The sequence below is a fragment of the Selaginella moellendorffii genome, unplaced genomic scaffold (genome assembly GCF_000143415.4).
Source record: "Selaginella moellendorffii unplaced genomic scaffold, v1.0 SELMOscaffold_93, whole genome shotgun sequence".
Lineage (NCBI taxonomy): Eukaryota > Viridiplantae > Streptophyta > Lycopodiopsida > Selaginellales > Selaginellaceae > Selaginella > Selaginella moellendorffii.
In genome coordinates this window covers 2,948-24,246 of record NW_003314354.1, presented here as the reverse complement: position 1 = coordinate 24,246, position 21,299 = coordinate 2,948, and the positions used below count along the sequence as shown (strand labels likewise).

Sequence of the window (21,299 nt, the reverse complement as noted above, 5' to 3'; positions counted from 1 at the left end):
TCCTTCGGAGAGCAGAGTAATATGTTCGCTTACACCCCCGGCAGGCACCATTACTCGCCATCACCCAAAACTACCGCTCATGATGAGTTGCAGAAACAAGTTCCAAGGAGTCCAGGCCCACTGGAGAGATTGTTTGTCGGCAACCAGGTATTTTCTCCCATGAAACTAGCTGAAGCCGCGAGAAAGATGGACTACCAGCAACAGCAATACGAATCTCGAGAGATGCAAATGCTGGTGTGGAGCTCGAGCAACTCTCCTGCGTCTGATAGAGGCTGTTACGAGACCAGGAAATTGACAAGCCACAAGAACCTGTCAATTCAAAGTAAGTACGTTTCTATTTCTGTTTCAAGGAAAACTTACATCCTTACTTACGAGTGTAGTACCGTCGAACTCCACACCATTACATCCATGCATGGCCAAAGACTTCAGCTTCGTTGATAACGTTCTGTTCCAAAGAGAAGACACCACCCCGCTGTCAGAGAAGAATCTGAAGAGCGAATCACATTTGCCTTGCAAGGTTCCCTTCACGCCACCGAAACTGGTTGACAGCGACTCGTCAGCTCCGACTCAAATGCCACCACCTACAGTCATGACAAAACTCATCGTGAGAATGATGTGGAAGAAGCTGATCCGAAATCCAAATACTTACGCGAGTCTGCTCGGGCTTGCATGGGCCCTGATATCCTTCAGGTATCCTCTTCATCCATATTTCTACCTAGCTTGTCTCATCGCTAAAGCTCGTCATCTGTTGGCAGATGGAACGTCGGAATGCCAAAAATTCTCGAGCATTCCATCACAATCTTGTCCGACGCAGGCTTGGGGATGGCCATGTTCAGTCTGGGTGAGTACTTCAATCACTATATTTGTCGATTGGTTGCCAACGTCGGTGAGACTTTTCTTCTCCAGGCCTCTTTATGGCGCTGCAATCGAGTTTAATAGCCTGCGGGACTACCATGGCTGTTGTCGTGATGATCATTCGCTTCGTGACAGGCCCTGCTATTATGTCTGCGACGTCGATTGCTGTTGGCCTCCGAAATGTCCAGTTGAGGGCCTCCATCATCCAGGTAATCGCCAATGCCATGTCCCAACTTTTCCAAACTCTTGTTGATCTTGTCCAGGCAGCACTGCCACAAGGAATAGTTCCTTTTGTGTTCGCGAAGGAGTACAACGTCCATCCAGATGTCTCAGCACGGCGTAAGTATGATGAGCGTCGTTGAACAAGCCTCACCATCCCCGGGTTGTCTCTTTCTTCTTACAGTGTAATCTTCGGCATGCTGATCTCACTTCCCATCAATCTTCTCTACTATGTGCTGCTGGGCCTTTGAGATCCAGCCAATGCGTAAGACGAGGCCAGCATCCTGCCGACATTTTCCGAATGTATATTGCGGAGAGTTGACTTGTGCCGTCATCGCATCATCGATTTTTAGCTCTACATTCAAGGACTAGACTCCAAATTTTTTGTCCTCTGTAAATTAATCGTTATCACTGGATCTGAGAGAACTTCTGCAAGCGCTACTTACTCGGAGGTGGTAGAGTAGACCAGTCGTGGATGGAGAACCCAGACCGAAACCACTGCACCCATATATAGAAGACGCCTATGCTACAATAAGCTGACACCAGCATCAGTGGTAGAAACTCGAGCCGCTGCGGGAAGAGAAATCGGTGTCCAAACTGACCGTATATCTCTATAAGAATCATTCCGGCCAAATAGCTTGATTTTAATCTTCCCAACGCTGTCCTTGAATGTCGTGACGCTTTTGATTTGTCTTCGCCTTTGCCGTCCACTTTGACGCTGAAATAGTTTGAAAAGCAATCCCACAGCAGCGTGGAATAAAGAAGCAGGACCAACACCTTAATGGGATACTCGGGGGCTTCGTAGAGCAGGGGGAAAAGCGAGTAGTAGCAAACTGCAAAAGAAACAAAACGATACAAAACCATTTGAGAGCGGTACAAGATTGATACGTGCACATGAGGTACCTGTCGAAAGGAATAGATAATCGTTTGCATTGTCCATTGATTCCACTGCGATCAGGCTGAAGGGTACCACAAAGTGAAGTGACGCTTTCTCATGGACATGCCAGCCAAACATGAAGCCGCACATGTAAGCATATGTGATATAGTAGACAACTCTGGAAGGCTGTGGGTTTCTCCAAATCTTATAAAGCCAAGGGACAAGCGATGACAACACCATGGCGAATGTTATCAGCGGCGTAATCTGCATTTTTTAAGGTACTGTGAGAAGCGAAACAAAATGGAAGGACGAAAAAACTCACGCTTGGAAGAACCGCATAAGATGAAAACTCGCCCACGAGTCCTCCAGTGTAAGCCGCGGTGGTGGAATTTACTTTAAAACCAGCAGCCTTGAAAAGGATAGACAGAGCTTTATCTGCTGTATTGTACATAGCCCAGATGTTTGGAGCCCAGTAAGCGTGACATAATCCTCGTCCAAATGGAAACAATCTCCTTAAAACTTGCTGGATCTGAAAACAAAGTTTGCTGGTACACAAAAATGGTGACGAAAAGGAAGCAGAGCCTACCTGGCCATAGTAAGCAAAGGGTCCAAAAGCGAGCACCACAACACCAAGCACCGAAATGGCGAGCTGGAAAAAGTTGCGCAGCCTTCTCGGGCCAGAACAGTAGTGTCGAAGCAAATAGACGAAGTAAACTGGCCCAGCCACGGCAAACAAGTGTTTGAAGCAGACCAAGGCGGCAAAAATCACTCCGCCCAGAAGATCTTTTCCCTGCTTGAGCGCTGCCAGAGACAGCAGCAAAATCCCCAGAAGGAATCCATTGTACTGGAAGTGGATGTGATCGACGATTAAGAGCCCGGGAGAAAACACGACCACTGCATAGACCAACTTCCTCTTATCTGGTGCCATACCTTTGCAGTAGCTCCACAGTCCAAGGTAGAGCACACTGTCTGCTACCATCACACTCCCCCTCTGGAACAACAGGCACGAAGCGCTGGCGTAATTTTTCCCTGCGCTGAGATCCACGATCCTGGGATCCCATACCGCTGCAAATGCCGACAGAAGGCGCTCGAACCACGCGAAGAATGGGGGATAATCCAGCGTCCACTCGCTGGTCTCATCGACATACCACCGATCGACAGGGAGCGAGTGCGTGATCGCCAGCCAGTTGCGGTGTACCTCGAAATCCGTGCTGTGGTAGGATGGAAGAAGTAGGATCTTCACGCAAGTCGCGATGGCCGCCATCACCAGCAGCTCCCCCATCGCGCCAAAAAACCCTAGGAAGAAGAACCCTAGAACACAGCTACTTTTGTTTGAAATTTTGGCGCGAGGAGCTTCTTCATCCATATTCTTCCAACTCCCCATTAATCTCCCCGATCCAGGGATCCGCGATTTCTTTCTTGATGCTCGCGGCGGCGTAGAGATCCTGCATCAGCACGAATGTGGCCGGCTCCCTGGCATCAAATCGAAGCGCTGCCGCCGCCGCACGAGCCCCAGCTGCGGCATTGCGATGGATCTTGCAAGAAGAGAGCAAGCTCGCCCACGCGATCTCGTCGGGGGGGAAGGGCATGCTATGAATCAGCTCCTCCGCGTCGATTATCCTCCCCGATCTACCAAGAATGTCGATCATACACCGGTAGTGATCCTTCCCGGGCTTCAATCCGTAATCACAGTGCATCGACACGAAGATTTCCCAGCCTGTGGCAAGCAATCCGCCATGGCTACACGCCGTCAGCGCAGTGGAGAAGCCAATGAGATCTGGCGCGATGCCCTCGAGCGCCATGGCCCTAAACACCATCACCGCCTCCACTGGGTGCCCGTTCTGGGCATATGCCGCCACCATAGAGTTCCAAGAGAAGATGGTCCTCTGGGATATACGCCGGAAGATTCCCTCGAATATATCCACACGAGCGCCCTGCGCATACGCCGTGATCATGGCCGTCCAAGCCACGACATTCCGGCGAGGCATCGTGTCAAAAATCCCTTGAGCCTCGTCCAGATGCCCATTCTGGGCATATGCAGTTAGCATCGCCGTCCACGACACATCGTCCCGGTCAGGGATCCTATCAAACAGCTCCTTGGCTTCGCTAGCGTGGCCGCTATCAGAATAAGCGTTTAGCATGAGATTCCAGGAAATGTTGCTGGTAGGCATCGCGTTAAAGGTAGCACGGGCTTTCTCCAGATACCCAGAGTGGGCATATGCCTGAACAAGGATATTCCACGTCACCACATTCCGGAATGGAATTCTCTCAAACAGGAACTCAATCTGCTGGACATTCCCGCCCTGTGCGACGGCGTTGAGCAGCCCCGTCCACGTCACCACGTCGCGCTGGGGCGTGGAATCGAACACGCGCTTGGCACCCGCGGCGTCACCGGCTAGGGCATATGCCTGCGCGAGCGCGTTCCAAGCGGGAGTGTCCCACGCCGGCATTCGGTCGAACAAAAACCTAACCCATGTCACCTCCGATTCCTCAGCGAACGCATTGAGCATCGTCGTCCACGCGATCACATCTCTCTCGGGCATTGAATCAAACGCCTCTTTGGCATCCGGCAATTCCCGCGCTAAGGCAAATGCTTGGCAGATCGTGTTCCACGCCCGCACGCTCAGTGCCGGCATTGAATCGAAGATCTTTTTGGCATACTCTACGCGATTGTGGTGCGAGGCCACGGCGAGGATCGAGTTCCAGGAGATGGCGTCCCTCTCTGACATGGAATCGAATGTATTCTTGGCTTGCAGAAACTGCCCTTTCTGAGCATATGCCTGGAAGAGGGCATTCCACGTAACCACGCCCTTGTTAGGGCAGCGGTCGAACATTTGCTTGGCGTCCTCCAAATGCCCGTTCTGGGCAAATGCCGCGATGAGGATGTTCCACGAATACCGGTTGGGGCAAGCGAGCGAATCGAAAACCCCGCGCGCTTCCTCGGGGCTGCCGCACTTGCCATACATCCGCATCACCTGATTCATCACGAAATTGTTGGCGGAGAGATGGGGGCTCTGCGCGATCTGGGCATGGATTCGTCGCCCCTCTCGCAGGTTCTTGGCCTCGGCGCAAGCTTGCAGCTCCGCCGTGACGGTGTCCTGGGAAATTCTTGCATTTTGTGCCGAGAACTGGATTCCACGGATGAGAAACTTGGGGATGATCCATACGCCTCCGCTGCGACAGTGGAGCATCGATCACCCATCGCAATCAGCAGAAATTTAAATTGTGTTTTAGCGCCAACGCACTTTAGGGCTCTTAGACCTAGTCATCGAATGGAAGCGTGGCCATGGCGCTGGGCGCGACGCTCTCCAATCCCATGTAAGTCTCCCTTTGTTTCCATCCTCCGCTTATAGCTCGTGTGTTGCACAGCCGCGCCAGAGCTCCGCGCAAGGATCTCTTCGCTGCGTCAGACAGGGAAATCCTCCGGAGATACAATGCAATGGTGCAACAAGGAATGCGATCGTTCAGCATCGGACTCGTGCTCGCGGCATTGAAAATCTGCAAGAATTCCAGGGACCTTGGCAGCGGCAGGAAGATCCACAGCGATCTGGTAGCCAGTGGCGACAACGCAAACGTGGTCGTGGCCAACACGCTGGTGGATATGTACGCAAAGTGTGGCAGCATGCCGGAGGCTCTGGCGGTGTTTCGAGGTATGGATTTCCACAGCGTTGTCTCTTGGAATTGTATCATCCTTGGCTATGCGCAGAGCGGAGATGGGGAGTTTGCTCTCGAGCTCTACGCGGCAATGGAGGAAGAAGGCGTCTCTCCAAACCGCGTCACGCTTCTAGCGGCTTTGAAGGCCTGCGCTAGCCTGGCGGAAAAGGGAGATCTTTCCGTGAGATCCAGATGCCTGGACCGAGGCATTTTGATCCACGAGCAAGCTGCCAGGAGCCAAGACGATCTCGAGGTGGCGGTGGCAACGAGCCTGATGGATATGTACACCAAGTGTGGTGCCATGGTGGAAGCTCGCGGGATTTTCGAGAAGATGGAACGGCGGGACTCGGTGTCATGGAACTGCATCATTCTCGGCTATGCTCTCGCCGGGGATGGAAGCCTGGCCCTAGAGCTCTTCGAGAGGATGAAGATGGAGGGCTGTGTTCCAGACTCGGTGACTTACGTTGCGGCTCTCAAGGCTTGCTCGAGCTTGGCAGAGGCAGAGGCGGAAGCCCCGGGGCTAGACGGGAAGCTCGTCAAGGCCGGGAGTTTTGAGACCGGGAGAAGGATCCACAGGCAGGCTTCTCAGGGAGGGGACGAGTCGGACTTGTTCGTAGCGACAACGCTGGTGGACATGTACGCAAAGTGTGGCTGCATGGCCGAAGCTCGCAGTGTCTTTGGGAGGATGGAGGAGCCCAGCGTGGTGTCCTGGACGGCGGTGATCCTCGGCTACGCTCAGACTGGGGAATGCGAGCTCGCGCTCCAGTTCTACGCCCGGATGAAGCAGCGCTCCTGCGTCCCGGACGCCTTCACTTACGTCGCTGCGCTCAAGGCCTGCGGGAGCTTGGGTGCGCTGGAGAGAGGGAGAAGAATCCAGGCTGATATCTCCAGCGCGGGTCTCCAGGGGGACGTGTTCGTGGCCAACGCGCTGGTGGATTTCTTCGGCCAGGTTGGGAGCATGGGCGAGGCGGAGGAGGTGTTCCAGACCATCTCCCCGAAGAACTTGGTCTCGTGGAGCGCTCTCATGGCCGGGTATAGCTTCCAAGGCAACGTTGGACGAGTTCTAGAGCTGTTCGAGAGGATGCGGAGGGAGCAGCCGGGGATCCGACCGGACGAGATAACTTTCCGGACGATTCTCACGGCTTGCAGCCACGCCGGGATGGTGGACAGGGGGAAGGAGTGCTTCGAGGAGATGGCTCGGGTGTTTGGGATCCGGCCGGGGCTGGATCACTACAACTGCATGGTGGATCTTCTGGGACGAGCCAACCATCTGGAAGAAGCGGTGGCTATGGCGAGAGAGATGCCGTTTGAGGCGACCCTGGTGACTTGGACGACGATCCTCGGGGCGTGTCACAAGTGGAAGGATGTGGAGGCGGCGAGGGTGGCGTTTGATGCGGTGGTGGCGATGGATCGCAAGCACGCTGCTGCGTATGTGCTCATGTCCAATATCTATGGATTTGCCGGGATGTGGGAGGAGCAAGCTCGAGTCATAGAGATGGGAAGGCGAAACATGGAGTACGATAGTAAAAATTAACGAATATTATAAAGTTGGTGGATAAGATATAACAGGGGTGGTGGCGCAGTTGGTCAGCGCGTAGGTCTCATAGCCCTTGAGTGATCCTGAGGTCGAGAGTTCGAGCCTCTCTCACCCCAGCTTTCGGTTCTGTTTTTCAAGATCATGAAACGATAAATTTAACGTAGAAGCTCACGAAATCATCTTCCGTTGCCGGGAATTGAACCCGGGTCTCTCGGGTGAGAGCCGAGTATCCTGACCGACTAGACTACAACGGACTACATTATTTTTGTTTATTATTTTCTCAATATTTTTTGTTCTAACAAATTTGATTTTATTATCATTCTGTATAATTTTTTAAAATCTTTATCTATGTTAAGACACCTTCTCTTCCTTTTCATGGTTTTTTCCTGTCAGCTTTGTCCTCATCGGATCAAGACAAGCTGACAACACCAAAAAGAATAGTGATCGTAAGTTGTGGGAGTATGGTTGAGATAGAGAGAAATGGAATCACTGGGCGGATCTCACGCTCAAAAAACTTATCCATGTTAGAATGGTGGATCTCATGCTCAAGGTTATTAACACGTTGGGTGTCCTGGAACTCACTAAGACTCTGCTAGTGTGTCTGTCATTTCCTGGAACTCATGTTGTGCCAGCTCCAGGCATGTTGAGCACGCCCTTAAGCTCTTGATGTATCTTGAAGCTCCTTCGGAAAAACAGATTTCTTATATTATTAATAATTAACTATTTAGCTTTGAGAGGTCGAGGTGGTGAAGTCGATGATCTCGATAAAGTCTCCAGTGCAGTTGTAATGCTGGGGGGCCTTTGCCAGTGCAGGGCTTCTACGGTTGTCCACGATCGGCCCGACCAAGTTACTTCCCTGTGGAACAAGCGCAAAAGAGTACGAGTTGTTCTTTGCACTGAATTGCAAAAACTTGTTGGTGGCTAAAGGAGACATGTAAGGCAAGACAGCTTTGCCCTTCCCAGGTCCTGCAAAGACAAATCAATCAAACTTAAAATTCCAAGCAAAAAGGCTTGCAAAATCAAATGGAACTTGGTTCTTCTTACCAAAGCTGCCTGCTGGAGTGTTTGCTACCCAGTAGGTAATGTAGGACTCATAGAGTTGGAATCCAATCATGTCCAACCAGGTGAACATCACCACTGAGAAGTAAGAAGGATGTGTCAATGCCGCGACGGTCGTCATATCCTTGGATGTCAATAGTGGGAGCCCTGTCAGTCATGAGCAATGGGAGGAAGCTGTTCTCCTTGACTGTGGTGGAACCATACTTTGTGAGAAGATGACAACAAACAAAAGAAGAAGAGAATCACAGCTGACAAGAACACCATTTCTAAAAAAGTCTTCTGTTTTTTTTTTAAACCAGAGAATTCTAGAAGAAAGGCAGAAGTCAAGCAAGAAAAAACTAAAAATAATTAAAATTGAGCGAATTGGAATCTTTCGATGATACATTCTCAATTATAATTGTCTTCTTTGACAGCCGCAAAGAATGATTGGATCGCTCAATCAGGCAGCAGCAAGCTTGAAGCAGAAAATATGAAGAAATACAAACCAAGAAAAAAAAACTAATATACACCGGAAACCATCCTGATTCTCTTTTGCTTCCAAACTTAATTCCAAAGCTGGGATTTGGTTGCAAAGGATATATATTATGAAGTTGGTGGAACCTGTTATATGGTAAGATATAACAGGGGTGGTGGCGCAGTTGGTCAGCGCGTAGGTCTCATAGCTCTTGAGTGATCCTGAGGTCGAGAGTTCGAGCCTCTCTCACCCCAGCGAATGCACATTTTATTTCCCTCAGTCAGGACTCAAACATTGCCAAAATGGGAAGTGAACGATAGTTAAAATCTTTGTGTATTATTTTATCAGAATAATTGTGTAAGAATGCCAAACCTAAGTATTACACTGAGACAAGAACAGAGTTTTGTAAAAACTTATTTGAGGTAGTGATTGAGCCATTGCAGCTCCTCAGTTTCTATGGCCGCGAGGTTTTCCACGTTTTCCAGCTTCAAGGGCTCGATCGGCGCATTCTCTCCTACGAAGAGCGGTAGATTTCTCACGGCGCCGAGGATTGTTGTGAGAGCCGCGCGCACGGAGGCCAAGAAATTGCAGCTGGCTTCTCGCATTCCAGATTTCCAGGTAAATACTTCTTTCTATCTCTGTGCTAAACAGGCCTTTCTTTCTCAGCTGGTTGAGCCTCTGACTGCCAAACAATGGTCGCTTGACGAGTTTGAAGGAGCTCCCGGATTACTGGTATATAGCACCACCATAGCTAAAAGAATTTTGGAAGAATCTTTTGCTCCCTTATCCTTCTCCATCCAGGTCATGTTTATTTGCAACCATTGCCCATTCGTCATCCATCTCAAGCCAGGGATCGTGACGCTAACCAACGAGTACATGAGAGTACGTATGAAAAACATTTCTTCGTTTCTTTCTCCTCAGTCCAAAGACTTTTTTTTTTCTTACTCTCTTGCATGGAACAGAAAGGCCTCAGTGTTGTTGGCATCTCTTCCAATTCAGTGAGAACACATCCTCAGGTGTTTACAGTCTGCGATACTTGCTTGGATCGATGAATCGAGTTTTGCGAGCTCGCAGGACGGCCCAGCGGCGATGGCAGAGGAAGCGAAGAAGCTTGGATACGAGTTCCCATACCTCTACGACGAAGTGAGCATCACATTCCTTCCTTAACTTTCCAAAGTGGTGATCGTGATCTTCCTTCCAGACACAAGAGGCTGCACGGGCGTTTGGAGCAGTATGCACGCCAGAGTTCTTCCTGTTCAAGAAGGTATTTCTTAGCTCAAAGAGAGAAAAAGATGTTTTCCTACACACTCTAGTGGCACATTCAGGATGGAAGGAGGCCATTCGAATTAGCTTATCACGGCCAGTTCGATGATTCTCGTCCCAACAATGGGAGGCCAGTCACTGGAAGGTTTGCAATGACTATCAGTCGATTGTTTTCACTGTGACACTCATGTTAATGCAGAGATTTGAGCATGGCTATCGACTGTGTGCTTTCAGGAAGACCCGTGAGTCCCTTGCAAAAACCCAGGTTCGTTCTCTCATTTTTTTCCTTTTTCTCTCGTCTCACTCGTACCTGTTTCAGCATGGGATGTAGTATCAAATGGCACCCGGAACCATAAAAAGTTGGAAGTTTCTGCCTGCAATTCACTGATATTGTCAAAAAGGTATCGTCAATGCAAACTACCTCTCTGCATCGCTGTTGTGATCTTATCAGGCATGCCAAAGAAGATTGGTGTCGTCTTTCTCCAACTTGGGCTTTGGATAGAGTTTTGGGATGAGATGTGGATGCCATTGAATGGCACAGCCCATACTGCACAACAAAAAGAGAAATGGATGAAAGATCCAAGTCCAGACGCTGACGCTACCTATGCTTTTGGTGTGGATCGACCGGTTTACCCGTGAGAACCGCATCTAGTGCTAATCTCAAATCCCTGTGCCAGAACGAGCGTTAAGATTTCTCGTTACCTTTGATTTTTAGTACCTTCCAGTGATGGGAATTTTGTTTGGGTTGTGGTCCCTTGCGTCGTCAAACTGGCCGTGATACGCGAGTTCAAACTTTTGCTCCTCGTTCTGGTGATGCAAGCAACGATCAGACGTATAGCATTTGCTTGACTCTACCTTTCTGAAAACAAAAAAATCGGGAGTGCCAAGTGGTGCGTACGCTTGAGTAACCTCTTGAGTCTGGAACCAAAAAGAAAACACAGCTCTAATCAACAAAGAACTAGCAGCCAACCTCGTCGTAGAGATAGGGGAACTTGTAGCCATACTTCTCGACTTCCTCTTGCATCTCAGCCGGTCCGTCCTAAAATGACGAAGGAGCCAAAGACATGAAGAAAGAGGACTCAAAAAAGTTTCTTACCTCTGGAAAAACTACGACAGAATTCGGCGATATAGCCACGACCCCGAGACCTTTCTGCGCAGATTTTTCCACTATGAGAACCACGGTAGAAGTTCCAAACATACCTCCATATACTCTTCCACTAGCTGGATGAGAGCAGACCTCAAAAACACTACAAATGGGCAGCGATACGAAATAAACATCACCTGTAAAGCACGAAAGATTGTCACGCGAAAGAACAAGCCACAAAAGCTTTACCAAAAGAGCTGGATACTGCTGGAAATCTTTGAGGCACCACTCCTTGCCAGTCGCGGGCTCTCCAAGCTAAAGAACAATTCACAAAGATCAGGAAGGATTTTCGTTTGTTCCCGGTACCTCAAAATCTGGTGGTGGAGCTCCTAGCTCTAACTGCTTCAATGCAATAGCACGAACACCCAGCCTAGCTCTTGATCTTTGCCTTCTCACCGAAATATTCTTCTTTACGCTGATGCTGGGAAGAAATGCGGTCCGGAATCGCAAATCCCCGCCCCCGCTCCGCGAATCCACGCTAGAGTCGCTCCTCAAACAGGCTGCATTGCTCGAATCCACGCTCCCAGCGCAACAGCAGATCTTGGAAGCGGTGGCGCGAGGCGCGAGAGCAGATGGAGCGACGATCGTCGCAACGAGCGTCCCCATTTGTAAAACCCTAGCTAAGCCCTGGTAGTGAGCGTGGCTTATTTGGAGCCATGAGAATGGAAGTACGCGCTAAGCACAAGTCTCTTTCTTTCTTTAGGTCAGGGCTTTGGAACACGCACGAAGGATCGATCCATTCCATGAGCCAATAGCGCTCGCGCTCTCTCTCTTTCTCTCTTCCGTGAGCTTGAGATCATGGCGCCTCTCCTCCACAGGCCTCCAGCGGCGCCGGCATTCCCTGCATTTTCGATCCAGCTCCGAAATCCCGGCAGCCGGGTGAGCCTTCTCGTTGCCAGTAGCAATTCCGGGGGAGTATCGATCAGATTTCTCAAGTCGCGGGCCTCCTCTCCATCGTTAGACGGGATTTCATCCTCCTCTCTTCCCGAATCCACCACACTTCTGTCCAGGCCCTCCCTAGCGTCGTCGTCTTCGTCCTTGATGCTGGCGCCTTCGAATTTTCTGGGACAATTCAACAGGCTCTCGATTGCCGATCAGCTCTTCGTGGTGCTGGGCGTCCTATCATGCCTGGTGAGAATCTCTCGTTCCATTCGCAGAGATCGATCTATCTAATATCGCAGCCAAATTTCTAGACTGTTGGAGCGTTGCTTACGGCGCTAGTGGCAGCGATTCCAACCTTGAAGGCAAGCAAACTAAAAAAAATTCTCTAATTACAGTAGTACCAGTACGATTCTTTTTTCTTCGTACTAAGATCTATAGCCCTTTCAGGCAATTCACCGAGCATCGGTATCACTGGAGAAGCTCTCGGACATGGCACGGGAAGAATTACCCGGGACGATGGCGGCAATCCGACTCTCGAGCATGGAAATCAGTGATCTCACACTAGAACTTAACGATCTGAGGCAAGCTCTCTCTAAACTCTCCATTCACTCACTCACTACAGCTCTTTTTCTTTCACCTCTCCCAGTCAAGAGATATCCGATGGTGTTAGAACCTCCGCTCGAGCAGTCCAGGCTGCGGAGGTGGGAATTCGTCGAATGGGAGCTGTCGCAGCGTCTCAAGTCTTTGGTACGAAAATCCTCTCTCGAAGCTCGATTGTAACTCTTTGGTTTCTCTTCCCAGCGATGCTACAAGAGCGAGCGACCGTTCCAGTGCAAGCAGTCAAGCCAGTGGTGGCGAATGCGGCAGAGACAACACGGCAGGCTGTGCTCCAAGCTCAAAGGGCAGTCCTCACTCTCGCCAGCCATCCCCAGCTCTCGAGATGGTTTTGGAAGAGTCTCAACGAAGAGGTGAGCCAGGAAGAGAAGCAGCAGGAGCTATTTAGTAGCGAGCGATCAGACAACACTGTATAAAAATGGTTAGTTCTTCCCAAAAATCAAACGAAGATCTACCAAAGAGCATGAATGTTCCTCTGGCTGACCTTCGGGACAAAAAAAGCTTTACAGGATATTAACGCTCGCAGTTTTCTCGACTTCATCTACAAAGCAATTGAACCAATTTTAGCATCCAAAACGCGATGCTTACATTCTTAGCTTAGCGAGGGATGCTTTTCTCCAAGAGTTCCTGCGCAAGTAAAATACGTTACCAATGCAATGGATGAAGTGTTCTAACCATACCTTGAGCTATACATCAGACGAGGATATAAGAGTGGTGATCTTTGTAGGACGATATCTCCTTGGCAGCTATCTTGACTTTCTCAATTAGATGCTTGGTGAAGTGCTCTTGGACGTTGGAAGTAATCCGTGCTTGCATCGCAGTGCCTTTTTGCCACGAGGTTCCCAGAAGCACGCGGCACTCGCTCATCGCTGGCTTGGACGATAGAGTTCGTACTTCGTTCCTCACGTGAATCTGTGTAGAAACACCACATTTAAAACCAGAAACCATCTCCGAAAGCCAAGAACAAAACCTGGAAGTTGTCTCCAAACGGGACGTCGTGCAGTGTCAGTATCTCGTCCACAGATGCAGTTAAGTGATTGCTCGACACCACCTTCTGCTGAACGCCACTCACAATGCTCCCGAATTGGCACATCTGTCGGTTCAGCCTGTAGTTCACTTGCCGCCTTTGGCCGGGACCTTCGTTTTCCCAGGGAGACACGGTGTAGTTCATGCATCCCAGCTTTTCCATGACTTTCTCTTCCAGATTTTCTTTCTCGTACAACAGCACCATGGAAGCAGCCTGCCATCGAACAACGGAAATAAGCATCCAGATATCAGGATCCAACCAGCATACCGTCAAAGGCAAGACAGTGGAGTAGACCTCCGACAGCGTTACGTCCTCAACGCCTATAAACTCGCCATCTTCATAAAGCTTGCTTTCGGTATCTACATTTTCGACCATTTCCAGTTGCTGCTCCGGGGTCAGCGCTCTATTTTTCCAGAGTACCATCAATGTCCTGCGAGAAAAAAAAATAGAGTGATTTACATCGTCAATGAAAACAAAGGAAATGTACCTAAACGCTGGGCCAGCGCGGACAAAGGATTGGAACTGGAATTTAAGCCGACCTTTCCCGTCCATGCCCTTGGAGCCTTGATTTGCGTCGTGAGCTCTTCCTTTCCGGGAAAAAAGCACAATCGAGGGACCAACATTGGCTATCGATGGAGGTAACTCCTGGACTTCGTCTATGTCTTCCCATAAAAGAGAAAACTTGGTTTTATGTCCAAAAATGTTTGAGTAGAATCCCAGCATCCGGGGCGAGAGGAATAAGCGGCCCTGTAATTCGAGAATGTCGTAAGTACGTAAACAATACAACTGGAAAAAAAAAAAGGACGGGCCTGCAAAGGTATCTTTCGCTTGACAGCACAAGCGAAGTCGTTAATGAGAAATTCCTCTGCCGGAAGTGAGAAGAGCTTTTGAAATGAAGCGTTCTTTCTCGAGCTCTTGATGACCTGCACAGGGGTTTGGTCTTAGCTTCGCTTCATAAGACAAATCATGTACCTTCGCTCCTGCCTCTTTCTCAACTTTCTTCACATACTCAACAAACGTATCAGCCTCCTTCGTGTTAGTCAAAAAGATCCGAAGGTGTAAACGGGAGTAAGAGGTCTGTGCATGCGGCCCTTCCAAACGAATCCATAAGTCGGCCAGATTATCCGGGCTGAGTTTGAGAAAATTGATTTCCGCGTAACCGAGAGACACCGCTTCAGGAAAAGGCCCGTCATAGTTAAAAACTTCTACGTCCAGAGTTGATGGAGGATCTTCCGTGGCATCAAACTCGAAGATTTCTGTTCAGAAAACCCATGAGAAACATGCAGAAGAAAAAGTTGTAAGTGACTTACCTCCCCACTTTGGATTAGTTGTCTGCAGTTTCACAGAACTTGTTCGAGTTCTCCCACTGCATGTAAATACCACGTATGGATCCAAGCAGTTTGTGTTTGGCCGGATAGGTAGGTTCTCTCCTTCCACAAGAGTCACTGTCAAGAGCCAGCCCTCACCTTTTGCTTTCTTTCCATGGTCGCCGGCTGTTAAAGATGCGGCTCGTAGCTTTTTCAGCGCCATTTTTCCAAGCTGAACGAAGTGGACGGTGATCACGGCAGATGTCAATAGCTCGCCAAAAGTATCCGGTAAGTCGAGTTGCCAAAACTCCAACCCGACTGTCGGAGTTGGCTGTGCAAGCTGAATGTGGAGTAGTACCACCAGAAAGAACAGCAAGGACACCACGATGAACATCGAGCTGGAAAAGTACTCCTGTGTGAGGCTAATGTCATTCTCGGGTTCATCCTGCTCTTCTGCTGGTGCGGGGTCGGCGTCCTCCCCAGCCTCCTCGACATACTTTGAAAGAACCTCCACATACTGCCGGAAATTGTCCGTGAGTCCCTGTTTCGCACCTCTTTCGATCAGCCTTTTCGCCATGGTGCTCTGAATAAAGTTGATCCTCCATGATATGGAAAGGTTGCAGCGCTCTTCGGAGACCGGCGTCAGGCAGTACTGCACCTCAGTTCTAAAAGTGTTGCCGTAGAGCACATCAGGCGTACTGACTACCGCTAAAACAACGTAGGCGCGATCATCTGCTCGTAGATAAGTCTGCTCTTCTGTTGCCTTGACCGACTTTACCACTGCGGTAGCAGCTTTCGTGTACGTAAGAACTCGTTTCGGGTTTTCGTTGCCAACTTTCTTCCACATCCCCTCCACCAGATCGGTTGTCTTTTGCACTGCAATCAGCTCCTCAAAGAACGGAGAGTGGGGCTTGAACAGCACCGAGTTGAGAGTCTGGAGCTTCGTCGCATACGTCTGGTTCGCTAGAAAACCTCCCGATAATGGAGGTGGCACGCTGTCGCCAGGTGTCGAGAGCTGTATACCACCTTCCTCAAAGAAGGATAGAGGGACTTGGCCTTCCTCCTCTTCGCTTTCACATTCTTCCGTCGATTGATCCGACAAAACACTGGGTGACGAATTCGAATTGGGATGGATCCGAGCACTTTTCTTGAAGAGAGATGTCACCTTTTGACCAAGTCGAGAACGAACCTTCAGCCTCTCTGTATCGGGAGAAGACTTTGTGCGTGGAGAACTTGGAGCGGAGCTACTTGGAGTATGCAGCAATCCATCCCTTAGGCCAGGCTCTACATCGGCCTCGGCCGCATTGCTGATCCTTCCATATAGAGAAAAGCCCAAAAGAATCTCACCTGGAAGCGAATGTTTATAAAGCAGTGGTGAAAAGCAAAAATCTTCATACCTGTGACAACCGACTTTGATTTGCCGCCGCGTGGTTGAAGCTTATACCACGCCGGTACCAGCGTTAGCTTGTCCGCATCGAGAATCTTCGACACTGGAAGCTTGACCTGGCCCAGGAAATCATCCGCGAAGCAATCCTCGTCCCACACCGATATCAAAATCTCGGCCCCGGAATCATCGACCCGGAAATCAAACTCCTCGTTCCACACCGGATTCAGGCACGCATGGATGACGCTGGTGCTGGATTTCGTGCGGCCGAGCTGCAACCTCACATAGGGATCGCTGGAGCCATTCGGATCTTTGGCGGCCAAACCCCTCGCCTCGAACACATTGACCTGGAGCTTCATTCTACCTGGAATCGACTGATTCTAGCCAATGCCATGGCGGCGCCTCGATTGGAGCTGGAATCCCCGATAGCTTGCGTCGCGATGACGAGCGCAATATCTTGCGGCGCAAGGATCTGTCCAAGAACGCAAAATATGACAAATGGCGTGGAAATCCTATGCTACACCGCCATAGCAAAACCCTAGGTCGTCCCTTCCGCGGCCAAGAGTCAATGGCGAGCGATGCAGCGTGAGACGCCATACTAGAAAGAAATGCTGACGTGTCACTCTTATTTTTCCAGCTAAATGACGTCGATGACGTGGAAATCTCCGGTGCGAGCACGTGTCGGTTTACGACACTTGGCACGCGGCGTCACTGACAAACTGACACTTGTCAATTAGGGCCCCTCTTCCTTCTTCGTGCTTGATCACAATGGGCGAGCAACAAGAGCACAAGGAGGTGGAGTTTGAGGTGGGCGATCGCGTGGCGTGGAGCTATGGCGCAGGGAAAGCGCGCGGGCACATAGTGGAGAAGCTGATCCAGGACAGGAAATTGGGGGCTAGAACTTTCAAGGCCAGCCCGGAGGAGCCCAAGTATCTTCTCAAGATCGACAAGACGGGCAAGGAGGCGATCAGGAAAGGTGAGACGCTGGAGAAGATCGAGGAGGACGATGGTAGCAAGCAATCGCAAGAGGGCGATGGCAAGAAGCACGAAGACGAGTGAGAGCCGAAATTTTCAATCCATCTATGAGAATATTTCTTGATGTTCTTTTTTTTTTTTCTCTCTCTTTTTTCTTGTAATTTTTGTGCACAAGCCTGTAAACTGCAAAGAATGGAGTTCGATACATACAAAATATTCACAAAAGAAAAGTAAAAAATGGGGAAAAAAACGGGGGCCTCGTCCAAAACCTTGCCTTTTACGTTACGCTGGAAGCAACGGAGTTGTCTCGTTTGGCTCCTCGTCTTTTTTCGAGCACCTCGAGCTCAAGTATTGTGCCTGTTTCATCAGAAAGAACACGTTAAGAAGCGGTCAAGTCTGGAGGCGTTTTTTGTCACCTGTAAGAAAATGGTGATGTCCAAAGACACCGTTCCCAAACTTCCCAAAAGCCACGGAGCTTTTCCTATCAAATCGTCCCTGTCAAGCAAACAGTAAGTTTGTCTGAAAACCGGAACAAACAAAAACCGGAAAGCCGTGCTTACATTGTCTTTGCTCTCATCAAAATGGCCGCTCCATACGTGAGATTCGCGAGCACCGCGCACGACACCATCGCCAGCGACAGTCCTTCCGCTGATTTTCTCTGGTTGTTCTTGACGAGCTGGGAAATCCGGGAGCCCAAGTAAAGTCCAGAAGAAATCCACCTGGAGAAGAGCTCTAAAAGTTAGACCTGGAAATGAAAACTCCACGACTTACCCGAAGAAAGTTCCAGTTTGCTTTACCCATTGGAGCCTGCTCTCGGTTTGATTCTCACTACAATGCCTCAAAAGCTTCCGGTTTGCCTGGAGAGCATCGCCTCCAGGGATTCCTGCCATTACTGTACCAGCCAAGCATAGCGCTTTCTTCAAGCCCGGGTTTAAGTTCTTGTTATTCCCGCTTGTGCGCTTTAGATTAAGTTTTGGCAATCGCGACGCCTGCTGTGTGGTGAACTTGGACATGGATGGAGGCCCGTACTCCAGCCCGTATTCCATCACAACTCTTCGTAACTGGCGCCGAGAAGGACACGCATGCTGCTGTGAAGCTTTGGCAACTTGATACTTAAGGTGCTGCAGCTTTTCTTCCTCGAAATCCTGAAACCGTTCCCCTCTAGCTAAAATACCAAGCTGACTGCCGTTGGAATGTTGGAGCACTTGCTGATTCTGGCGTTTAGAATCCTGCTTCTGCTTTCCTATGCTGTTGCTTGCATGACCAGGCGTCGGAAGATCCGCTGGAAACAACAATGCCTGAACTTAGCAAGGAGTTTTCTGCTTGAAAACAAAAACTCGTTCCCATACCCGGTCTGGAAGTTCCATCTTCTGAGTTTATTTGTAGCACGCTTTGATAATCATTCGTAGGCTTATGTACAGATTCATCGAAGTTGTTGTTACGAGCGCGGTAGTATAAGTACTACAAATTTGAGAAAGATGGATCAGAGACAAAGAAAAAAACGCTTTTCTCACACACTAACCTGTGAGATAATTAAACCATCGGCAAAAATAAAGTAATACGCAGTGAATGTCTCAGTCGCAAGCTGGTCGCCAGTAAGAAGACAGCCCAAAAGATTCAACGAATCGCCCTGGCAAATGGGAGATCTTCAGGACAAAGCCGGCAAAGAAAAGAACAAAATGAAAGAAAGGAATCGTACCGCAAGCCATTGGAAGAGAAACCAAGGCGAGAGAGCATCGGCGCTCTGCCGAAGAAAATTACTGACGAACTGAGGCATCTGGGCGATCATCCAGAAGAACACCGACGACATCCCCACGCAAAATCCCAAAATCTCCCACGGGCTGTACACGCAATCGCCAAACCAGACCTCGATCCATCTCACTGCCCCGGGCTGGCATAGGCAATCCAATTCCAGGCGGCGCAGGCTTCCCTTGGTCATTCCTCCAGTAGAGAATCCTTCGATCCTTGGCAGCTCCTCGCCGGTCGTCCAATGCACGCACAGCCTAGGCGAGGAGGCCAGTCTCCATTGCCGCTAATAAAGACCACCGACAGAGGAAATAAGTCCTGGAGAGACTCGCAGGCTGCTACTGTTGCTTGCTACTACCGCCGCCGCTACTGATCATCTCCAAGACTAGAATCGCGAGGAAGGACAAGGGGCGATCGCGCCAAAGATTTCTACGAAATTTCGATCCCCGCGCGCCCACCAAGTAAACCCTAATAGAGACCCTAGATGGACCCTGCCTTTACTTATTTGGGAAAGTGCTAAAAAACTATTCGACCTTTTGTGTGTCAATTTACTGTTGACCTTTAGGGCAGTGCAAGAGGTACGCGAATCCTTGTCTTTATGTACCTTCCTAGATTACTGGAACAGAAGCGGCCAAACAAAACCACTAACAAATGTTAGTGACACTTAAACCTGCATGCACTGCAAGAATAAGATTCTTTAGAATTTTCAAGCTTGAAATGTATGGTACATACTACTATTACTAACAATGGCAAAGTTTATTAAGATCGAACATTCGAATATATGCTTGCTTTTGTTGACAATTCACTGATTGTTAGCATCTCCTCAAGTGGAACACGAATTAGAACTCCGCGTAGTTAAATATTATTTATTATCAGGCGAGTCCAAGCATGACACTGTCTGAACTTTGAAGTCCATTTTCTGGCCTAGCAAATGATTAAATAATAAGGTAGAACTTTGCCAATGTTTACAATGTTCATACGTGTTTTCCACGGCTATGAGAAGCTAAGAACCTATCACTAATCTACTCTACTTGATATATTTTTTAAGTGAGGATAGAGATGTTCGAGCAGAACACTAGAGGGACCCAGAAAGTATTAAAGAGTAGCCATTGCCAACTCAACGAGCAGCACGAGACAGAGAAAGGCTGAGTTCAGTTAGTCATTATTGAAGTAGCTTTCTCAGGTTCTAGAGAAAGAGATGAAAACGAGCCACCATCTGGAGATCCTCTTTAGTTCCCATCTTTCTCATGGCCTGACAACGTAACATGGCCATGACCTAAGTTATATCACTTGAGGCAGAATGAAATTTGCTTCAAAATCATGCTGTTTTCCAGCAAAGAATGGGAAATCATAGAGTGTGCATGGTCTGCCAGCACTCAATAATCGTCAATTTAGAAATACCATGGGAGGCTTATCTTACTACTTATTTGCCCCAGTCATAAAGAATATGATCAAAAGAAGTGATATCGTCTGAGTTGCATTTCTCCCTGAGGAAGGTTGACTTGAAAGGATGATCACAAATGATAAATCTTAAAGTAGAGCTTACCAGGCCATAAACTTTAAAAACAAAAGCCAGGATCATGGATATGGGCAATGATGACATAGAAAGCAAGAAGATTTGCCAAAGCTCCTATGGATATTTTTCTTCAACCTCTCACAACCCCTGTTTATCAAGTGATGAAAAAAGAAAGATTTCTTAACCATGAGAAGCATTTACCTCCAAGCATGTGTTGGAAGCCGCGATAAAGATGGCAACCTTGAGCAAGCTTACAATGTGATCCACCAAGTGATTGTCATGTATTTATTAAGGAGCATATTCATATAACAAAAATTTAACCCTTGGGATTTAAACTCAAAACCTGTTATACAAATAGATGGGCATTTGAGATTAGTATGGATTCACACCTAGATTAGATTTTTGAATTATATTAGTTTTTAGAGCCCTTATATATATAGTAAAGTTCTAAAGACTTTGTACTTAAAGTTTCAACATCTTTCTTCTTCATTATTTAGTATTTTAATAGTTTTGTCATCTCTCTTTCTTTGGATAACAAGCTTTTGATAATTTAAACACTTTGATATTAATGACTTCCTCATCCTTTTTTTTTAGCTTTAGTCAGATCCAAATCTTTTGCAAAAGTCATATAAAACATTAGAGCAATCCCATATGACACTTCACATGCAACTTTAATAAATTATTCCAACACCAATAATAATTTTTTAGTTTAATATCAAAGATTTTTATACCAATAAAATTTGATGGTGTGCAATTCAAGTTTCATAACTTTCTCAACCAAGTAA

General features: G+C 48.6%; 9 protein-coding genes and 3 non-coding genes across 16 annotated transcripts in view; 6 read left to right on the top strand and 6 right to left on the bottom strand.

The window, feature by feature from the left end:
• LOC112341883 (auxin efflux carrier component 3-like) overlaps positions 1–1,490 on the top strand; it is a 2,687-nt gene extending 1,197 nt beyond the window's left edge. Inside the window, exons 2-7 of the mRNA XM_024662828.1 lie at positions 16–322; positions 381–690; positions 756–841; positions 907–1,064; positions 1,119–1,198; positions 1,259–1,490. Coding sequence (XP_024518596.1) covers positions 16–322; positions 381–690; positions 756–841; positions 907–1,064; positions 1,119–1,198; positions 1,259–1,325 — 1,008 coding nt within the window. The 3' untranslated portion in view covers positions 1,326–1,490. The remainder of the gene's footprint in view (positions 1–15; positions 323–380; positions 691–755; positions 842–906; positions 1,065–1,118; positions 1,199–1,258) is intronic.
• Positions 1,360–3,286, bottom strand: LOC9628904 (probable dolichyl pyrophosphate Glc1Man9GlcNAc2 alpha-1,3-glucosyltransferase). 2 transcript variants are annotated; one of them, XM_024662843.1, is made up of 5 exons: positions 2,538–3,286; positions 2,274–2,480; positions 1,978–2,215; positions 1,521–1,907; positions 1,360–1,465 (listed from the first exon to the last, which is right to left on the bottom strand). In XM_024662843.1, the coding sequence occupies exons 1-5, from the start codon at positions 3,231–3,233 to the stop codon at positions 1,443–1,445; spliced, it is 1,551 nt and encodes a 516-aa protein (XP_024518611.1). In that variant the 5' UTR covers positions 3,234–3,286; the 3' UTR covers positions 1,360–1,442. The 2 variants fall into 2 exon arrangements, with proteins under 2 accessions (XP_024518611.1, XP_024518610.1); XM_024662842.1 differs by having other exon boundaries at positions 2,274–3,286.
• A 23-nt stretch (positions 3,287–3,309) lies between these two features.
• On the bottom strand, positions 3,310–5,142 carry LOC9628903 (pentatricopeptide repeat-containing protein At4g02750). The gene is made up of 2 exons (XM_002988969.2): positions 4,003–5,142; positions 3,310–3,792 (listed from the first exon to the last, which is right to left on the bottom strand). The coding sequence occupies exons 1-2, from the start codon at positions 5,140–5,142 to the stop codon at positions 3,310–3,312; spliced, it is 1,623 nt and encodes a 540-aa protein (XP_002989015.2).
• Positions 5,143–5,226: 84 nt separating this feature from the next.
• On the top strand, positions 5,227–7,305 carry LOC112341901 (pentatricopeptide repeat-containing protein At1g11290, chloroplastic-like). Its single transcript, XM_024662895.1, has 2 exons — positions 5,227–5,269; positions 5,321–7,305. The coding sequence occupies exons 1-2, from the start codon at positions 5,238–5,240 to the stop codon at positions 7,137–7,139; spliced, it is 1,851 nt and encodes a 616-aa protein (XP_024518663.1). The 5' UTR covers positions 5,227–5,237; the 3' UTR covers positions 7,140–7,305.
• Positions 7,174–7,258, top strand: TRNAM-CAU. Its single transcript is given in 2 exon segments — positions 7,174–7,211; positions 7,223–7,258. It is a non-coding gene; the product is annotated as a tRNA-Met (tRNA).
• Positions 7,306–7,323: 18 nt separating the features above from the next.
• TRNAE-CUC lies at positions 7,324–7,396 on the bottom strand. Its single transcript has one exon. It is a non-coding gene; the product is annotated as a tRNA-Glu (tRNA).
• A 1,428-nt stretch (positions 7,397–8,824) lies between these two features.
• Positions 8,825–8,909, top strand: TRNAM-CAU. The gene is given in 2 exon segments: positions 8,825–8,862; positions 8,874–8,909. It is a non-coding gene; the product is annotated as a tRNA-Met (tRNA).
• A 137-nt stretch (positions 8,910–9,046) lies between these two features.
• LOC9628902 lies at positions 9,047–10,659 on the top strand. Its single transcript, XM_002989029.2, has 10 exons — positions 9,047–9,273; positions 9,322–9,387; positions 9,457–9,537; positions 9,618–9,671; positions 9,730–9,798; positions 9,857–9,919; positions 9,981–10,063; positions 10,118–10,183; positions 10,238–10,319; positions 10,370–10,659. Exons 1-9 carry the CDS (start codon positions 9,112–9,114, stop codon positions 10,272–10,274), a joined length of 681 nt encoding a protein of 226 aa, XP_002989075.2. The 5' UTR covers positions 9,047–9,111; the 3' UTR covers positions 10,275–10,319; positions 10,370–10,659.
• Positions 9,631–11,695, bottom strand: LOC112341878. 3 transcript variants are annotated; one of them, XM_024662815.1, is made up of 11 exons: positions 11,369–11,693; positions 11,252–11,317; positions 11,119–11,199; positions 11,015–11,068; positions 10,889–10,957; positions 10,774–10,836; positions 10,637–10,725; positions 10,521–10,586; positions 10,340–10,465; positions 10,229–10,292; positions 9,631–9,907 (listed from the first exon to the last, which is right to left on the bottom strand). In XM_024662815.1, exons 1-9 carry the CDS (start codon positions 11,666–11,668, stop codon positions 10,366–10,368), a joined length of 888 nt encoding a protein of 295 aa, XP_024518583.1. In that variant the 5' UTR covers positions 11,669–11,693; the 3' UTR covers positions 9,631–9,907; positions 10,229–10,292; positions 10,340–10,365. The 3 variants fall into 3 exon arrangements, with proteins under 3 accessions (XP_024518583.1, XP_024518585.1, XP_024518584.1); XM_024662817.1 differs by having other exon boundaries at positions 9,631–9,903; XM_024662816.1 differs by having other exon boundaries at positions 10,229–10,465; positions 11,369–11,695.
• Positions 11,696–11,743: 48 nt separating this feature from the next.
• Positions 11,744–13,033, top strand: LOC112341880. 2 transcript variants are annotated; one of them, XM_024662818.1, is made up of 5 exons: positions 11,744–12,193; positions 12,256–12,306; positions 12,392–12,525; positions 12,567–12,691; positions 12,746–13,031. In XM_024662818.1, the coding sequence occupies exons 1-5, from the start codon at positions 11,861–11,863 to the stop codon at positions 12,973–12,975; spliced, it is 873 nt and encodes a 290-aa protein (XP_024518586.1). In that variant the 5' UTR covers positions 11,744–11,860; the 3' UTR covers positions 12,976–13,031. The 2 variants fall into 2 exon arrangements, with proteins under 2 accessions (XP_024518586.1, XP_024518587.1); XM_024662819.1 differs by having other exon boundaries at positions 11,746–12,193; positions 12,591–12,691; positions 12,746–13,033.
• On the bottom strand, positions 13,026–16,847 carry LOC9628901 (C2 and GRAM domain-containing protein At1g03370). Its single transcript, XM_024662814.1, has 9 exons — positions 16,291–16,847; positions 14,897–16,240; positions 14,559–14,842; positions 14,396–14,509; positions 14,074–14,333; positions 13,854–14,016; positions 13,530–13,799; positions 13,240–13,471; positions 13,026–13,186 (listed from the first exon to the last, which is right to left on the bottom strand). Exons 1-8 carry the CDS (start codon positions 16,634–16,636, stop codon positions 13,253–13,255), a joined length of 3,000 nt encoding a protein of 999 aa, XP_024518582.1. The 5' UTR covers positions 16,637–16,847; the 3' UTR covers positions 13,026–13,186; positions 13,240–13,252.
• A 511-nt stretch (positions 16,848–17,358) lies between these two features.
• On the bottom strand, positions 17,359–19,464 carry LOC9629534. Its single transcript, XM_002988966.2, has 7 exons — positions 18,952–19,464; positions 18,775–18,882; positions 18,602–18,713; positions 18,024–18,534; positions 17,813–17,971; positions 17,669–17,747; positions 17,359–17,609 (listed from the first exon to the last, which is right to left on the bottom strand). Exons 1-7 carry the CDS (start codon positions 19,189–19,191, stop codon positions 17,535–17,537), a joined length of 1,284 nt encoding a protein of 427 aa, XP_002989012.1. The 5' UTR covers positions 19,192–19,464; the 3' UTR covers positions 17,359–17,534.
• Positions 19,465–21,299: the final 1,835 nt, after the last annotated feature.